General features: G+C 37.2%; 1 protein-coding gene across 3 annotated transcripts in view; it reads left to right on the forward strand.

Annotated features, from left to right (window-relative positions):
- The window catches only part of L3MBTL4 (L3MBTL histone methyl-lysine binding protein 4), a 442,113-nt gene that overhangs the window by 165,543 nt on the left and 257,235 nt on the right, over nucleotides 1–19,335 (forward strand). For all 3 annotated transcript variants that reach the window (XM_019418424.2, XM_019418426.2, XM_019418425.2), the window contains exons 8-10: nucleotides 1,535–1,626; nucleotides 2,828–2,982; nucleotides 4,055–4,131. In XM_019418424.2, coding sequence (XP_019273969.2) covers nucleotides 1,535–1,626; nucleotides 2,828–2,982; nucleotides 4,055–4,131 — 324 coding nt within the window. The remainder of the gene's footprint in view (nucleotides 1–1,534; nucleotides 1,627–2,827; nucleotides 2,983–4,054; nucleotides 4,132–19,335) is intronic.

A 19,335-nucleotide genomic window follows, 5' to 3' on the forward strand; every position in this document is an offset into this window, starting at 1 on the left:
TACATAAAGTTTATTAAAACCTTATAAGGAATGAAGAAACTTATTTTTCATCACGATTGAAAGGAAATATTTCACTTAGTCACTGATGTCATACAGGGAGGAAATTTGATTCACTGTATGTCATCTGTTTCAAACAAATCTTGGAAAACAGGGAACTATGAAAGAGAAGACAGTTTCACAATCTGCTTTCTTTTTTTGGGAATTGAAAATCTCATCTTTGTCTTTTGTTATGTGCTAGAGGACCTGGTGCTGGTAGATGTGACTGAAGCCTTTTTTATTTGCTGTGTGCTGGTGAGATGAGGATTTAATCAGTTGAGATGCCTGTGGGCCCATTTCCTTGCACAGCAGATTTCTGTATACAGTCTCCTGCTTGGATGTTAGAGTATTTGATGGCCGTGGCTCTTCTGGAGACAGTATATAGTCATTTCATTCTCCGTAACCAACTCGGAGTATCCTTGGGGGATCCGTCCCTAAGACTAATGGCAGAATCCCTAAGATTGCTGGATTTCATGAAAGCTGGTCACAGGCTCATTCATTCAGTAGGTATTTATGGAGCCCTTGCTGTGTGCAGGCACTGGGGACAGTAAACCATCTGCGTCTTCATGAGGCTTTCATTCCAGAGGGGAGAGCAGTAATAAAGATAAGCTATAGTGTCAAGCAGTGACTGGGTTAGGGGACGGAGAGCTTGCTGAGGAAGGGCGTGAGAACATCACTTCCCATACACAGGTGGATGAAATGAGGGAAACCAGTGAGGCTCCTTGGCTAAGAAGCCTGTCAGAGAGAAAAGCAAGAGTAAACACCCTGGGGCTGGAGCCTCTGGCCACATTGAGAAATTTCTGAGGCGATGAATGTGGCTGGAGCAGAGAAAACAAAGGCAAGAGGTAGGAGATGGAGTTAGGGATCTAACCCTGGCCTTGGAGACTATGCAAGGAGTTTGATTTTTATTCTGTGTAACACTTAATCAGAAAATATTTATTGAGCCCCTCTTATCTGGGCAAGCACTGTGTGAGCCACTTTAAGGCACATGGAGAGGAGGAAAAGTAAAAAATGGAAACCCCATAAAGATAAACGGCAGAAATCTGGGGCTGCCAGATGGTCTTTGGATTGTGAAGGGGTTTCTGTAATTTCCCCAAGGGCTGGCTCCCTGGATTGTTGCATCAGTAGGATCTCTGACATTCTCAGTGAGATGACTTCTTCAGGGTGATGATCAACTCAGGAACTTTGTCTCTTCCCTTTTTCCATGTTGGAAAGCCTTACTAAGAGATGAGACTCCCATCAGGCTACCAGGGTACCAGTTCCATATCTTAATGAGTTTAAAAAATTTGTAGGGAGTGGCACGCCTGATGGGAAGTCACAACAGTTTTGAATTTCATACGTTAAAACACATTGAAACAATTTAGGGATTTTAATTTAAGTCTTTTGTGGTCTGCTAAAGGACATTGAATTTATGACAGAAGACTAGAGAAGGCTAATATATTTAATATGCACATGGTTACATCCTGTGGGTATTTTGAGCAATCCATATTTTTTTTAGGTTATAGAAAAGATAAATTTGTTTGGATGGATTACTTGAAGGCCTGCAAATTGCAAAATGCTCCCAAGAAATTATTCAGAAACCGGAGTTCTGTAAGTATTTTCTTCCTCAGTATAAATCAGATTTCCACTTGAGCTTAAATGTCTTAAAATCCACTATATATTCTGTTGTATTTTAATCTTTTCAGAATCCTTAGCTTCCTATGACTTTTCTCACTTAATTTGTCAATTTCCTATGGTCATATCTTTTTTCCTCCTTTAAATTTACAATTAAATACTTTAGTCAGAGGCAGAGAGTTGAAGATTTTTATATTTAAATCCTGCTAAAATTTAAAATGCCTTTTAGAAGTGTTTTTTCTTTTTGCTTCCAATGAGTTACTTGTTTCAACTTACCTTTAGTGTTTTGAGGCTGGTAGTTATCACAGGTGGACTTTGAATAAACCCAGCTTAGTTGGATTTATGTGTAACAAGAAAGAGGGTGACATTTCATACAGATTCAAGGGGCATATGAAGATTCGGGTAGAGCATACTCCTTATGCCCTGTGTCCCCAGCAACCTACCAGCTCTTCAGGAGAGAATGAGAGTAAGGGTGCAGAATAGATAGTGAAGAGACAGAAACAACTCTTCTTGTCCCAATATATTGTATGTATACTCTCTAAGTCCCAGGACTGGCTAATTACACCCTACAAGAAGTGGAGTTTTATTATTGTAATGTTATGGTAAATCATAGCCCTTACTGGTTTTTAATATGAAAAAATATGTACAGATGCTACAAAAAACGCGTTTGGATTATTTTTAAGTTTATTTGTGGAATAATGCATGTATTTCTTAAATATTGAGAAAGCCACTATTTTCACATCTCATCAAAGTAAATGATAATTTTGGTGCTAAAGAGCCTGTCTTTACTACTCCAAATTCTGATGTTTGGAAACTATTCAAAAGCCTACAAGGAGCAGAGAAAATTACTTGACACTCCTGCATTCAGTAAACATCATATTTTAAAATTAATACCATTTCTTCTAAGAACTGAAAAGGGAAGATGATAATGAGGAGGGAAATAAAAGTTTCCTGCATGCAAATGTAAAAGCTGGTTACCTGGGTTTTTGTTATGAAGGTTAACTTCGTTAACAGTTTACTGCAATATTATTACTAGCATTTGCTGGTTTCATTCCGGAGGGTAAGTGTTGATACCCCTTAGACTGTTCTGATGCTAAACATAGAAGTTTTGACAGTGGCTCAGTCCTCTTTGGTGTCCTGTTTCTCTTTGTGCCTCTTCCGTCTGGTGCTGTGTTAGAATGGGCCAATGCCTAAAGAATTTCAGGTTGGAATGAAGCTGGAGGCCGTCGACAGGAAGAACCCTTCCTTGGTGTGTGTGGCAACCATAGCAGATATTGTTGAAGATCGCTTACTAGTGCATTTTGACAATTGGGATGATAGTTACGATTACTGGTGAGACACCAACGTGCGTTTTATTTTCGTGTGTTCGTGTTTGGTGTTAAGAATTTAATTTCATTCCAGTCCTGTCACCATTCTTTCTGTTCTTAGAGTAATGAACATCAGGAATTTAGTGACCAACTTCTCACTACCTTCTCTTCCACATGAATTGTCGAATTAAAGAACCCGAGAAACTTCTCCATTCTATGAGAGGTTACCTAATGAGGCTTCATCTGAAATAATATGACCAGTTCAGGGCCCTTCACTATAGTGTGTCTAGTTTGTGAGGGAAGTATTTCTATGAAGAGGAAGTTAAGAACTTGCAGTATTTTTTTTTTTTCCTGAAAAATGTTGAACTCAGCCTGTCATATTTTTTAAAGGGAAGATTCACAGGGAGAACGGAGGAGTGAATTATTTGAAAGCCTGTGGGGAGCAGAGAAAATGTATGCTATGATACCATTAAACTAACATTGCATGAGTTAAAAGGGTTTTCTGGGTAAAAACCTGAAATATAGAAGAGGGAATGGCAAAAATAATTTTTGTAGCGTTTCTTCACAGTATATCCTGAATAACCAACACGTCTCTGCCTGAGGCTGTGGTTCTTCATGTGCATGAAGGGGACCTGGTTTTCTTCTTTGAACTAAGATAAGAAGTAGAACTTGATTAATTGTTCTATGTGTCTTAGGTAGAATGGTCTGGGTTCCTTGAAACGGAGAGGGAGGAAATGGTAGGCATATGGAGTCTGATTGGTCTGTCTTATTAAACTTTGGGCCGGCCTATTAATATTTTTCCTTGCTGCTAGCAAGAAGTGGTGGAGGAAGCTTCTTAAAATGTGCACTCCTTGGGGATATCACTGGCAGTTCGGGTTCTAGTCAAACACTTTTTGAAAATACTTTTAAATTTCAAGAGAGGTTTGGTCACTTAGCTTATAAAATACAGTGCTAAAAATTACTTCTGATTCTATTTAGCTACAAAATATTTTAGTTATGTAGTTCTGTCTTCCATGGAGTAATGAATGGTCATTACTCTTGGATTCTTTCTCTGGCACGGAGTCATATAGGCTCTGAAATAGAATCCTGTTTTGCAGGTGTGATGTAAATAGCCCTTATGTCCAGCCAGTTGGTTGGTGTCAGGAGAATGGAAGAACTCTGATAGCACCCCAAGGTGAGTGGACTGGCTTGGTTTTCTTTGAAGCATCTCTGTGTGAGTGGCAATGCCTGTTTTTATTTTTGTGTATGCAAACCACATTTCAACACGAAGTGTGTGATAAAAATACTGTGCAAGATTCTATTGACTAAGTAACCCACATGTCTGAAATCTGCTTGTCTTTCCCATAATGAAAATGGACTCTGTTTATAAAGATGTATTAGGTGGCCATTTAAAAAAAGGTTGCTGGGGCGCCTGGGTGGCGCAGTCGGTTAAGCGTCCGACTTCAGCCAGGTCACGATCTCGCGGTCCGTGAGTTCGAGCCCCGCGTCGGGCTCTGGGCCTATGGCTCGGAGCCTGGAGTCTGTTTCTGATTCTGTGTCTCCCTCTCTCTCTGCCCCTCCCCCGTTCATGCTCTGTCTCTCTCTGTCCCAAAAATAAATAAAAAACGTTGAAAAAAAAAAAATTAAAAAAAGGTTGCTAAAAAGTTTTACCCAATGAAACGAGTACCATTGCTGCAAATCCGTATTTTGAACTAGCTATTTCCGCCTACATACTTTATCTTATAACTTATGTTAATTCACTAATTGAGCCATAAGATTATTAATTTTTTTTTTTTCCAACGTTTATTTATTTTTGGGACAGAGAGAGACAGAGCATGAACGGGGGAGGGACAGAGAGAGAGGGAGACACAGAATCGGAAACAGGCTCCAGGCTCTGAGCCATCAGCCCAGAGCCTGACGCGGGGCTCGAACTCACGGACGGTGAGATCGTGACCTGGCTGAAGTCGGACGCTTAACCGACTGCGCCACCCAGGCGCCCCGAGCCATAAGATTATTAAATACACTTGACTTTGGGGTTAAATGACAAATGGCGAAATCTAAGGAGTGAGAATTAGCCGTGAGTCTTCAGACTTGCCAGAACTCTTCACCACACCAACTTAATGGTTCAGCTAAACACCAAAGTAGGGATTTTTTCTAGTTATTTGTATTTTTTCTCACTACAGAAATACTAAGTATTTAGAGACTTTCTCTATCAAATTTGTGTTTTATAATTTGAAAATTAGTTAGATACAGTGGCTGCATAAGCTTAGCATTTTCACAATAAGTATTCTAGGAGAAAACAGTTTCTTTCAATTAAAAATGTGCAGGAAGAAATGTAGAGTATGTAACATGCCATTCTAGAATGGAGCAGATATTTAGTGTTTTTATTTGAATGATTCTAGAATTTTACTGTGTTTTAATATTTTTTTCTTAATACAGAAAAATAATAAGGATTTGTCATCAAAATGGCATGAAAAAAATTCAAAAACTAAAAACTAATCAACAAACAAAACCAAGCCAAATTTTTAAAAAACACAACCTATTTAAACTATCCAGTTAGCTAGAAAAGTTTTATAAAATGTGTAACATCTTCCCAAATTCTGATTTTGATACGCAGACAGATTTAGAGTTGTTTGTCCTATTTTTCTGTAAAACTGGCTAAAGTTAACTTTAGAGTAATGTTCTTCAAGATGAGGTGAAGTGTTTGCGAGATCTCAGAACATGTTTGAGTTGGTGTGTCTGGAGGTAGAGCACACTCTGTTTCCCATTTCCTTTAGTGGAATCACTTCTCTGCTGCCTGTAGCTTGTTCTCACTAGACTTCATGGATAGAGTCTGTGGTTAAGTTCATCACCTCGTCTCTTGGTGCTGTGTCAGTCGAGAAGTAGTCTGTGTAGTGCTTTAAGAATTGTATGTCCAGAATCTTTCTTTGTTTTAAATGTTTTGATGTTTATTTGTTTTTGAGAGAGAGAGGGAGGGAGAGGGAGAAGGAGAGGGAGAGGGACAGAACGAGTGGGAAAGGGGCAGAGAGAGAGGGAAACACAGAATCCGAAGCAGGCTCCAGCCTCTGAGCTGTCAGCACAGAGCTTGACGTGAGGCTTGAACCCACTGACCGTGAGATCATGGCCTGAGCCAAAGTCAGATGTTTAACGGACTGAGCCACCCAGGCACCCCTGTCCTGTCCAGAATCTTTCCATCATTAGCGTGAACTGAGAATTGAGGAGGCAAAGCTCCCATACCCCAGATAAAGCCAAGGCTTGAAGGTTCTGCTTGATGGGAGTAAGAAACTATTTAGTTCATAAAGTGAATAAAGTACCAACCTAGGTTTGTCATTTTCCCCATGGAATTGATTGCATATACAAATACCATTACCATTCTGAAATTTGAGTAAGCGTTGTCCCCATAGACGAATTTAGTGATAGTCTATGCTTTAGGGTCAGATTTTCTTCCCTATGACTTAGGTTTAAAATTCTTAGGAGATTTTGTCCTGTTATACAATGTCTGAAGTAGAATCTTTCAGTTAACCTACCTCTAAACCTTATATACTTGTTGGTGTTTCTTTTACACATTACAGAGTGTTTTTATATAGTAAAATACTACCCTCCTCTAAGCCCCAATTCATACAACCCTTTGTTTCTCTGTAGCAAATTCTTTACCTACTTCTTTTTCCTACTGAGATATAATCCACGTATTATAAATTTTGCCTTTTAGTGTATAATTCAGTGGTTTTTAGTAGACTCACAAGGTGGTACAACCATCACCATTATCTATTACCAGAGATTTTTATCACCTCCCAAAGAATGTCATCCTCATTTTCTTCTCCCTCGCAGGCCTAGGCAACCACCACTCCCTATCTCTATGGATTTGACTGTTCTAGACACTTGGCCACACGTGGAATCATAGAGTATGTGGCTTGTGTTGTAGCTTCTTTGATTTAGTGTAATGTTTTCTGAGTTCATGTTGTAGCATGTCTCAGTACATCATTCCTTTTGTTTACAAATAATATTTTAGTGTGTAGATATACCACATTTTGTTTATGCATTCATTAGCTGGCCATTTGGTTTGTTTTCACTTAATGACTATTATGAATAAAGCTGCTATAAGCTTTCATGTTAACCTACCTCTAGGTAGTTTTTGAGTGATATGTTTTAATTTCTTTTGGGTATAATTCTAGGAATGGCATTGCTGGGTCATAAGGTAACTCTGTTTGAGGAATTGACAAACTGTTTTCCAAAGGGGGCCACACAGTGTACATTCCCACTGGCAACGAATGAGAATTCTACTTCCTCCACATCCTCACCAGTATGTTACTGTCTTCTTGATTACAGCCATCCTAGTGGGTAGAAGGTAGATCTCGTCCTTTGGATTTGCATTTCTATAATGACTAATGATATTGAACATCTTTTACTGTGGTTATTGGCCATTTGTGTATCTTCTCTCAAAAAATATCCATCCAAATCTTTTGCCCACTTTTAAATTGGGTCATTTGTCATTTTATTATTGAGTTGTAAGTGTTCTTTGGATATTAGATGCTGCAGTTGTTTTCACTTTCTTGATGGCTTCTTTTAAAGCACAGAAGTTTTTAATTTTGATGAAGTCCAATTTATCTGTTTTTTTTTTTTTTCCCTTTGTTGTGCTTTTGCTAAGAAAGCACTGCCTAATCTTTGGTCACAAAGACTTGTCACTAAAGACTCTGCCTTCCTATTGATTGGCCTTGGCAGAATTATTGAAAAAACAGTTGACTATAGATACATGAGTTTATTTCTGGATTCTCAATTCTATTGCATTCCTTTATATGTCTACCCTTAGGCCAGTACCAGACTATCTTGATTACTGTAACTTTGTAGTAAGTATTGAAAATAGGAATTGTGAGTCCTTTAATCTATTTTCTTCTTTCTCAAGATTGTTTTGGCTGTTCTGAGTCACTTGCAAACATATCCCTATGAATTTTAGAATTAGCTTGCCAATTTCTGTCCAAAAAAAGTCAATGCAAATTTTGATAGGGATTGATCTGTATCAATTTAGGAATTAGCCATCTCGAAAATATTAAAATTTTCAACCCATAAACTTGGGACACCTTTCCACTTCTAGTTTTCTTTCAATGATATTTTGTAGGTTTCAGTCTGTAAGTCTTATACTTCATTAAATTTGTTCCAAGGTATTCTGTTTTTTCTTATTTGAAGTGAAATTTACATGACACACAATTAACCATTTTAAAGTGTATAATTTAGGGGCGTCTGGGTGGCTCATTGGTTAAGCATCTGACTCTTGGTTTCAGCTCAGGTTATGATCTCACGGTTCGTAGGTTCAAGCCCCACATCAGGCTCCATGCTGACAACCTGGAGCCTGCTTGAGATTCTTTCTCTCCCCCTCTCTCTGCCCTTCTCCTGCTCAAGCTTGTGCTCTCTCTCAAAATAAATAAATAAACTGAAAAGAATAAAGTGTACAATTTAGTGGTAGTATATTCAGAGTGTTATGCAACCACTAGCTCTCTAGTTTCAAAACTTCCATCACTTAATAAAAACGTTCTGTACTTATTAAGTAGATACTCCCCACTCCCTGCTCTCATCCCCTTGTAACCTCTACTCTGCTTTCTGTGAATTTGCCCATTCTTGATATATTATACATATTATATAAAAAAGAATCCTATAATACGTGTTTGTATTTGGCTTCTTTTACTTAGTGTAATGTTTTCAGTGTTCATCCAAGTTGTAGTGTGTATCACTATTTCATTCCTTTTTACGATTGAATACTATTCTATTGTATGTACACACGCCATGATTTGTCTGTCCATTCATCTGTTGGACATTTGGTTTGTACCTTTGGCTATTTTAACTAGTACTACTATAAGCATTCATGTACAGTTTTCTGTGTGGACATGTGTCTTCACTTCTCCTTGGTGTATACCCATTGTAGAATTGCTGGGCCATATGATAAATCTATGTTTAACATTTTGAGGAACGGACAACTGTTTTTTGAAGTACCTGTGCCATTTTAATATTCTCACTAGCAACATGTGGTAATTCTTACTTCTCAACATCCTTACTTCTCAAAGAAACTTGTTCTTTTCTGTTTTCTTAATTAAACCCATCCTACTGGGTGTGAAGTGGTATCTTATTGTGGTTTTGATGTGTACTTCTCTAATGATCAGTGATGTTGATCATCTGCTCATGTGGTTATAGGCCATTTGCATATCTTTTGAGAAATATTTATTTAAATCTTTTGCTGTTTTTTTTAAAACATTGGGTTATATTTTTATTATTTATATATTATTTAAAAATTGTTTCCACTTACTAACCTATATTGCATAAATGATTTACAGATGTCTTACCACATTCTATAGATTGTATTTTCACATTCTTGATAATGTATTTTGCCATAAAATAGTTTTTAGTTTTGATGAAGTCCAATTTATCTATTTTTTCATTCATTCATCATGCTTTGGTATTAAATACAAGAATCCACTGCCAAATTTGAGGTTGTGAGGATTTACCACTATGTTTTTTTCTATGGATTTTATACTTTTAGCTTTTATATTTGACTTGTTGATCCATGTTGATTTAATTTTTGTATATGAAGTAAGGTAGGGGTTCAGCTTCATTCTTTTGGATATGGTCCAGTTTAACCAGTGCCATTTATTAAAAAAGCCTATTCTTTCTCCATCACATGGTATTGGTACCATTGTTGAAAAGAAGTTGGCCACAGATATTTAGGTTCATTTCTGGATTCTCGATTCTATTCCATTGGTCTGTATATACACCTATCCTTATGCCAGTATCATCCTATTTTTTTACTTTAGTTTTTAGAAAAATTTTAAGTTCACAGAAAAATTGGGAGGAAGGTACAGAGATATCCTTTATACCTCCTCCTTCACGTATGCACAACCAGCTGCCAGTATCAACATTCCCTACCACAGTGATACATTTGTTGGAATTGATGAACCTACATTGACATCATTATCACCCAAAAGTAGATAGTTTACTCATGGTTTACTCTTGGTATTGTGCATTCCGTGGATTTGTACAAGTGCCTAAAGACATGTAGACCATCATTTTGGTATCGCACAGAATATTTTCACTGCCCTAAAAATCCTCTGTGTTCTGCCTAGTCTTCTTTCTCACTCCCCGAACTCTTAGCAGCCAGTAACTTTTTTTTCTTTTTTTTGCTGTCTTTATAGTTTCGCCTTTTCCAGAATGTTATATAGTTGGAAACATACAGTAGGTAGGCTTTTCAGACTGGCTTCTTTCACTTAGGAATATGCATTTGAGGTTCCTCCACATCTTCTCATGGCTTGATAGCTCACTTCTTTTTAGTGTTGAATAATACTCCACTGTCTGGTTGTATCTCAGATTATATATTCATTTATTGACTGAAACACATCTTGGTTGTTTTGATGTTTGGGCAATTATGAATGGAGTTGCTATAAACATCCATATGCAGACTTTTGTGTGGACATGTTTTCAACTCCTTGGATAACTTCAAAGAATGATACTGTTGAATGGTATGGTAAAGGATGCTTAGTTTTGTAACAGCCTGCTAAACTATTTTCCAAAGTGACTGTAAAACTTTACATTTCCACCAGCAACACTGAGAATTCCTGTTGCTCTACATTCTCACCAGCATTTGGTGTTGTCAGTGTTTTGGATTTTAGCCATTTGAATAGGTGTATAGTGAGTGTCTTGTTGTTTTAATTTGCATTTCTCTGTTGACATATGGTGTGGCACATATTTTCATGTGTGTATTTGCCATCTGTAAGTCTCCTTTGGTGAGGTGTCTGTTCAGCTCTTTATCCCATTTTTTAGTTGGGTTGTTTGTTTTCTTATTGTCAAGTTTTAAGAATTCTTTGTGTATTTTGAACAAGTCTTTTATCATATGTATCTTTTGAAATATTTTCCCCCACTCTGTAAATTGTCTTTTCATTCCCTTGACAGTGTCTTTAGCAGAGCAGAAAATTTTAATTTTAATGAAGTCCAGCTTATTAATTATTTATTTCATGGATTGTGTCTTTGGTGTTATGTTAAAAAATCATCACCAACCCAAGGTCATTTAGGTTTTCTCCTATGTTATCCTTTAGGAGTTTAATTATTTTGAATTTCATATTTACATCTGTGATCCATTTTGAGTTGATTTTTGTGAAGGATGCAAGGTCTGCGTCTAGATTCTCTCTCCTCTTTTTTTTTTTTTTTTTTTTTGGTACGTGGGCATCCAGTTTTTCCAGCACCATTTGTTCAAAAGACCATCTTTGCTCCATTCTATTGCCTTTGTTCCTTGTCAAAGATCAGTTGACTATACTTTTGTGGGTCTATTTCTGGGCTCTCCATTCTGTTCCATTGAGCTATTTGTCTGTTCTTTTGCTAACACTATGCTGTCTTGATTACTAACAAGCTCAGTTACATATAAGCATACTAGCTGTATAATGTCAGTCCTTCAAATTGTTCTTCTTAAATATTGTATGTATGTTCTGGATCTTTTGCCTCTCCATATAAACTTTGAAATACCTGACAATATTCACAAAATAACTTGCTGAGATTTTCTTTGGGCTTGCATTGAATCTATAGATCATGTTAAGTAGAACTGTCATCTTGATAATATTGAGCCTTCTTATTCATGAACATGGAATATCTCTCCATTTATTTAGTTTTTTGTTTTATTTCACAGATTTTTATAGATTTCCTCATTAGACCTTGTACATATTTTGTTAGATTTTATACATATTTCATTATTTTGGGTGCTAATGTAAATGGTATGATTTTTATTTCAAATTTCACTTGATCATTGCTGATATACAGAAAAGCTGATATTCAGAAAAACCTTTATATATTAAACTTGTATCCTGAAACCTTGCTATATCACTTGTTGGTTCCAAGAGGTTTTTTTGCCAGTGTCTTTGGGTATTCTGCACAGACATCATGTCATCTGTGAACAAAGTTTTATATTTTTCTTCCCAATCAGTATACATTTTGTTTCTTTTTCTTGTATTATTGCATTAGCTAGGATGTACCACACTATTTTGATCACTATTGCTTTGTAATCAGTTTTGAAATTCGGAAGTGTGAATACTTCAACTTTGTTTTTATTTTTCAAGATAATTTTGGCTCTCTGTGTCCCCTTGCAGTTTTTTTTTAATATGAAATTTATTGTCAAATTGGTTTCCATACAACACCCAGTGCTCATCCCAACAGGTGCCCTCCTCAATACCCATCAGGGAGCACCCTCCCACCCCCTATCAACCTTCAGTTTGTTCTTAGTTTTTAAGAGTCTCTTATATTTTGGCTCCCTCCCTCTCTAACCTTTTTTTTTCCTTCCCCTCCCCCATGGTCTTCTGTTAAGTTTCTCAGGATCCACATATGCTATCTGTCTTTCTCTGTATGACTCATTTCACTTAGCATAACACTCTCCAGTTCCATCCACATTGCTACAGAAGGCCATATTTCATTCTTTCTCATTGCCACATAGTGTTACATTGTGTATATAAACCACAATTTCTGTATCCATTCATTAGTTGATGGCCATTTAGGCTCTTTCCATAATTTGGCTATTGTTGAAAGTGCTGCTATAAACATTAGGGTACAAGTGCCCCTCTGCATCAGCACTCCTGTATCCCTTGGGTAAATTCCTAGCAGTGCTATTGCTGGGTCATAGGGTAGATCTATTTTTTGTTTTTTGAGGAACCTCCACACTGTTTTCCAGAGAGGCTGCACCAGTTTGCACTCCCACCAACAGTGCAAGAGGGTTCCTGTCTCTCCACATCCTCACCAGCATCTATAGTCTCTTGATTTGTTCATTTTAGCCACTCTGACTGGCGTGAGGTGATATCTGAGTGTGGTTTTGATTTGTATTTCCCTGGTAAGGAGCGACATTGAGCATCTTTTCATGTGCCTATTGGCCATCTAGATGTCTTCTTTAGAGAAGTGTCTATTCATGTTTTCTGCCCATTTCTTCACTGGATTATTTGTTTTTCGGGTGTGGAGTTTGGTGAGTTCTTTATAGATTTTGGATACTAGCCCTTTGTCCAATATGTCATCTGCAAATATCTTTTCCCATTCCATTGGTTGCCTTTTAGTTTTGTTGATTGTTTCCTTTGCTGTGCAGAAACTTTTTATCTTGATGAGGTCCCAATAGTTCATTTTTGCTTTTAATTCCCTTGCCTTTGGGGAGGTGTCAAGTAAGAAATTGCTGCGGCTGAGGTCAGAGAGGATTTTTCCTCCTGCTTTCTCCTCTAGGGTTTTGATGGTTTCCTGTCTCACATTCAGGTCCTTTATCCATTTTGAGTTTATTTTTGTGAATGGTGTAAGAAAGCGGTCTAGTTTCATTCTTATGCATGTTGCTGTCCAGCTCTCCCAGCACTATTTGTTAAAGAGACTGTCTTTTTTTTTTCCATTGGATATTCTTTCCTGCTTTGTCAAAGATTAGTTGGCCATACTTTTGTGGGTCCATTTCTGGAGTCTGTATTCTATTCCATTGGTCTATGTGTCTGCTTTTGTGCCAATACCATGCTGTCTTGATTACAGCTTTGTAGTAGAGGCTAAGGTCTCGGATTGTGATGCCTCCCGCTTTGGTCTCCTTCTTCAAAATTACTTGGGCTATTTGGGGTCTTTTGTGGTTGCATACAAATTTTAGGATTGCTTGTTCTAGCTTCGAGAAGAATGGTGGTGCAGTTTTGATTGGGATTGCATTGAATGTGTAGATAGCTTTGGGTAGTATTGACATTTTAACAATATTTATTCTTCCAATCCATGAGCATTTCTTTATATCTTCTTCAATTTCCTTCATAAGCTTTCTATAGTTCTCAGCATACAGATCTTTTACCTCTTGCAGTTCTATATGAATTTGAAGATTGGATTTTTCTTTTCTAGAGAGATTACTGTTGGGATTTTGAGAAGGATTACACTGAATATTAGGGAGTAGTGCCATCTCAACAGTATTAAGTTTTCCAACCCATGAATATGAGCTGTCTTTTCACTTTTTTAGGTCTTTAATTTCTATCAGTGGTATGTTTTAGTTTTCATCATATAAGTCTTTCATATCATTGGTTAAATTTATTCCTAGGTATTATATTCTTTTAGAATGTACTAGAAATATAATTATTTTATTTATTTCCCTTTGAATTGTTTATTTCTGGAATGCAGAAACACAGTTAATTTTATATCCTGAAACTTTACTGAGTTTATTAGCTCTACTAGTTTGTGTGTGTGTGTGTGTGTGTGTACATGTGTACTCTATGGGATTTTATTGCATAGAATTGTGTAGTCTGTCAAGAGAACAGAAGTTCCAAAATATTAAAATTTCCAATTTGAATGCCTTTAATTTTGCTTCTTGACTCGTTGTTCTGGCTAGGACTTGCAGTACAATGTGGAATATAGAAGTTAAAGTAGGCAATCTTATCTTTTTCCTAATTTAGGGCAGAAAAATTTCAGTCTGTCACCATTGTGCATGATGTTATCTGTAGATATTTATTACATGTCCTATATCATGTTAAGAAAGTTCCCTCCCTCTTTTCTTAGTTTTGAGTGTTTTTATCACAAAAGGATGTTGAATTTTGTCTAATGCTTTTTTTTATATCTGTTGAGATAATTGTGTGGGAGTTCCCCCCCCCCCCCCATAGTTTCATGCTATATAATCATTTTAAATGTGCTGGTGAGTTTAGTTTGCTACTATTTTGTTGAGGATTTTTGTATTGATTTCAGAAGGAGTATTGGTATTTAGTTTTCTTGTTATGTCTTTTTCTGGTCTTTTCATTTTTAAAATATTATAAATGGAATTGTTTTCTTAATTCATCTTTAGATTATTCATTGCTGTTGTGTAGAAATATAATTTATTTTTGTACAATGATCTTATATTCTGAAGCTTGCTGAATTCATTAGCTCTAATATTTTCTGTGTGTGTGCACGCGCGCATGTGTGTGTATTCCTTAGAATTTTCTATATGCAAAATTGTGTCATCTCTAAGTAGAGAAACATTTACTTCCTCTTTTCCATTTTGGATTCCTTTTATTGGTTCCTTTTTTATCTGGCTAGACCTTCTAGTGCGTTGTTGAGTAGTAGTGGCAAGATCAGACATCCTTTTCTTGTTCCTGATCTTAGGGGAATACTCAGTCTCTCCACATAAAGTGTGGTGTTTGCTGAGAGTTTTTGTAGATGCCCTTTATCAGATTAAGGAAGTTCCTTTCTGTTACTGGTTTGTGTTATCATAAAAGGGTAGTCCTTTATTCTATTAATATGATATTATTATATTTACTTCTTTTTATATGCTGCATATGCTTTTTATATGCTTGTGTTCCTGGGATAAATCTCATTTACTCTTTTAAAATGTATTTATTCCTAAGGCTGCTAAGAGTGCTAAGGAAAACCAGGATAAACAACAAGTCAAATGTTTAATTTTTTAAAATGTTCATCCACAGTATGAATACTTGTTTCTAGGAGGGAATCAACTGTGTCATAAGGGGGATTCTTCTTGTGGTGTTGCAGGGGATTGGCCCTTCATGGTCACAGGACCACCTTGGACCACAGAAAGCTTCCCATTTGGTGTGGTGATAAAATATAAGTAAATCAGCCTCTTAATCAAAGTATGAACAAGAGAGTAGAGTATAATGAAAATATATGCAGAGGAAAAGTAAGAAAAAATTGGGTGATGGCAATTAGAAAATAAACAAAATTGCTTAAAGCTTGTGATGGATCATGAGTATGCTGGCCTGTAGGTTTATGTGAAAACTCGAGTGACCGAAGATGTTAGGTCCCTATTAACTGCACAAGAGAGGAAAGGTTTGAAACCATGGATGGTAGAAGGGGCCCTAAGACATGAGAATATAATGCTGTGTACTCAGGTAATCCACAAATGGGAATTTGGTGACAAGGCTGAGGCTAAGACTGCTAATAATTTATATTTATATTCATATGCACACATATGTAATATAACTTATGTCATATATATTTTGTACTTATATATGTACTTTTAGGGTTTGAACATAGTAAAAGATAAAAAGAAATTAACACTGGTCTATATGAATGATTTGTTTCTGTTAGTAATTTAGTGCCACAACTTGTTAGCTGTAGTTATTTTACTTTAAGTGAATTGATATTTTAAGCATCATTTATGCCCATAGATTTTTACATTAAGTTTTATTTTATGGTTGTAATTACATTGTTGTCAGAAGAAAATGTATTGGCTGTATTTGTTACAGTTTTTTATGCGTGCGTGCGCGTGTGCGTGTGTGTGTGTGTGTGTGTGTGTGTCTGTAATTGCACATCTGAGAACGATTAGGGCGCTTGAAAGTAGAACAGTGTGTACTGATCTGTCTAGTTGTCCCTGGTGTATACTCAGATTCTCATAAATTCCGGATAAAAGAGCCTTTTCAGAGGGAGAAAGAGAAGGGAAAGGCCAGTTTTTAAAATGAGTGAAGTATAAAATGTAAAGGTGCTTTTCACTGATATAAATTTAATCCAAAGCGTTGTTACATATTCTTTTCAGTGTCTTTCCGGAGAGGACTAAAATGTATGGGCTTCTTTTCCTTCAGAGGAAGCAATCTGCTGGAATTGTAGTTGAAGTTACAAAATGACAAGAAGGTGTCAGGTAGACGCCTCAGCATTTGAAGGAGAGAACCCTTTCCAGAAGGGTTGTTGGGTCTCATAGTGAGCTTTTGAGCTTCATCTGGCGGTGAGCAGGCAATGTCCAGTTAAGAATCACCTCCTTACCAACAGAGGCAAATCTCATCCTTTCGTTGATGTAAAATCCCCAGTAGCATAGTTTTAGATGGTTCATGGTATAGTCAAGTCTGTATGGTTAAAAATTAGATCTATTAAAGAATATTAAATAGATTATCTGTGGAAAGTTATATTCTTTGCGTTTTTAAGTTATCTTGAATGGTATTGCTATTTAAAAGTGACTCTGAGTTTGCTTTTTTTGTAATGTTTGTGAAATTCCTACTGCTCTCCATTGCTCAGTGTGGCTTTTACCAGTCAAAACACTATTGTGAAGACTTTTCTCAACAGTGTGATTACTTGTGTGAAAATCTGTTGTCGCAGTCCATGAACGGGAGCCACCACGCCATCCTGTCTCCTGCTCAATTTGGACAGGGGGACAGGAAGCCCTGCAGAACCAGAATGGCTGTGAGGGCTCCTCCGATCGGCAGTGGGACCACGTCCCCCAGGAAGGATGACAGTCCTGCACGGAGCGCCTCTGCAAATGCAGACCGCTGCTCACATTTGAAGCACACTCTGCGACCAAACTCACATTCAGTTCAAACATCTCCGCAAACATCTCCGTAGTGACTTCTGTGCTTATAGAATGGAGAGAACCAAGTAAGCATAAAACATGCTGAAGGAAGGGATCTGTTTTTGTAAAACGCTATTGAGATGTGATTCACACACTGTACACCTATCCATTTATAGCGGATATACGCTGTCCATTTACAGTATACAGTTGGTGGTTTTTAACCTATTTAGAGAGTTGGGTGACCATCACCAAATTTAATTTTAGAATGTCTCTATCACCCCAGAAAGAAACCCTGAATCATTTAGCTATTATCCCTCAACCCTCCTTTCCCCTCAGCCCTTGGCAACCATTAATCTACCTTCTGTCACTATAGATTTGCCTATTCTGAATAGTTCATGTAAGTAGAATTATGTAACCTGTGGCCTTTCATGTCTGGCTTATTCACTTAGCATAATGATGTTAGAGCTCATCCGTGTGGTACCGTGGATCAGCACATCAATTCTTTTTAATTCCAAATATTATTTCATTACATAGATAAATCACAATTTGTGTATCTGTTTATCAGTTCATGGGCATTTGGGGTTTTTTTCCCCACATTTTGGCTATTTTGAATAATACTGCCATGAACATTTGTGTAAGAGTTTTTGTGTGAACATGTTTCCAGTTCGCTTGGGCATATACTTAGGGTGGAGTTGCTGGGTCATGTAGCAATTCTACGTTTAACTTGCTGAGTAATTGCCAGGATCTTTACCACAGGAGCCGCACCATTTTACATTCCCCTGGGTAGTGTGTGAGGGCTCCAGTTTCTCTATATCCTTGCTGACACTTGTCTGTGTTCTTGTTCATAGCCATCATACCGACTGTGAAGTAGAATCTTATTTTTGGATCTCATTTTTCTTGAATGCCCAATATTACTTCACACATCTATCTGTTTTCATAGCAATTTTGTGAAGATTTTGTCAATAATTTCAATTTCATAGTTGAAGGCCTAAGGTCCAGAGAGATCAGATAACTGGCCCCAGACCTTTCACGTGATGTGAAGGGGATTAGGTGACAGGCCTCGTTAGTTCACTTCAGGAATTCCTCTGCCTTTTCTTCTTCCCCACACTGCTTATAGTCTCCCTGCACACAGGCTGTACAATGGAAGGAAACATTTCAGTTGCTCACTGGGAACACAGGAGAAGGAGATGTAAGTTCCAGCTCTGTGTGTGGACACCTTCACACTGGAAGCAATGTTGCATCAGTCTTTGAAGGATGTGCAGAATTTCACCTGAGAGATGGAATGGAAGAGTTAGATAGAAGGAATGGTATGCACCTCCTTAAAAAAGGAAGTTCCTGGAAAGTTCAAATTATGGGCCTATGAGTAATGTGCTGGGCTGCAGGGTAGGGAAGGGGGAGAGAGGGACAGGAGGTGATGGGTGATTTAGAACATTAGGCTCAGACTGCTGTGTGATTGGCCTTGTTAATGTCTTTATTGTATTTAAAATTGGAAATAATTTTAAAGATTCAGAAGTCACAATAGCAAAAATAAACTCCTTGCAAACCATTTGAGGTTAAATTGCCGAGATGAAAGTTTTGCAAAGGTCACCCAATAACAATCCTCTACGAAACACAAATGAGCAGATTTAATCCAGGATCACATGTGTTTACTTGTCGTATCTCTTTAGCGTTCTTTCATCTGCAGCGGTTCTTCATCTTTCCTTGACTTTTATGAACTTGACACTTTGGAAGAGTACAGGCCAGTTGTTTTTTGTAACGTGCTTCTCACTTTGGGTTTGCCTGATGTTTCCACAGGAGTGGACGGATTATGTACCAGGGGAGGAATATTCCAGAATTAATGCATCCCCTCAGGTGGATGCTAATCCCCTGCTAATGTTAACTTTGATCACTTGATTGAAGTGGTGTGTGCCACTTCTCCACTGCAACTTTGCTTTTTCCTTTTGTAATTAATATATATTTGTGGGAATTGACATTGAGATTACATAATTATACTATTTCTCATCTATCACTCACTAGTTTTTAGCATCTGTTAATGTTCATTGGATGAATTAGCTGTTATTATGATATTTGCCAAATGGCGATTTTCTAATTACATTATTTCCTCTACATTTATAAGCTTATTTATTTATTCATTTTTTTACATATAGTTGTGGATTCCTGCCTTATCATTGTGCTATAATATGTTACTAT

Source organism: Panthera pardus, unplaced genomic scaffold, assembly GCF_024362965.1.
Source record: "Panthera pardus isolate Hobbes unplaced genomic scaffold, ASM2436296v1 HiC_scaffold_15, whole genome shotgun sequence".
Classification (NCBI taxonomy): Eukaryota; Metazoa; Chordata; class Mammalia; order Carnivora; family Felidae; genus Panthera; species Panthera pardus.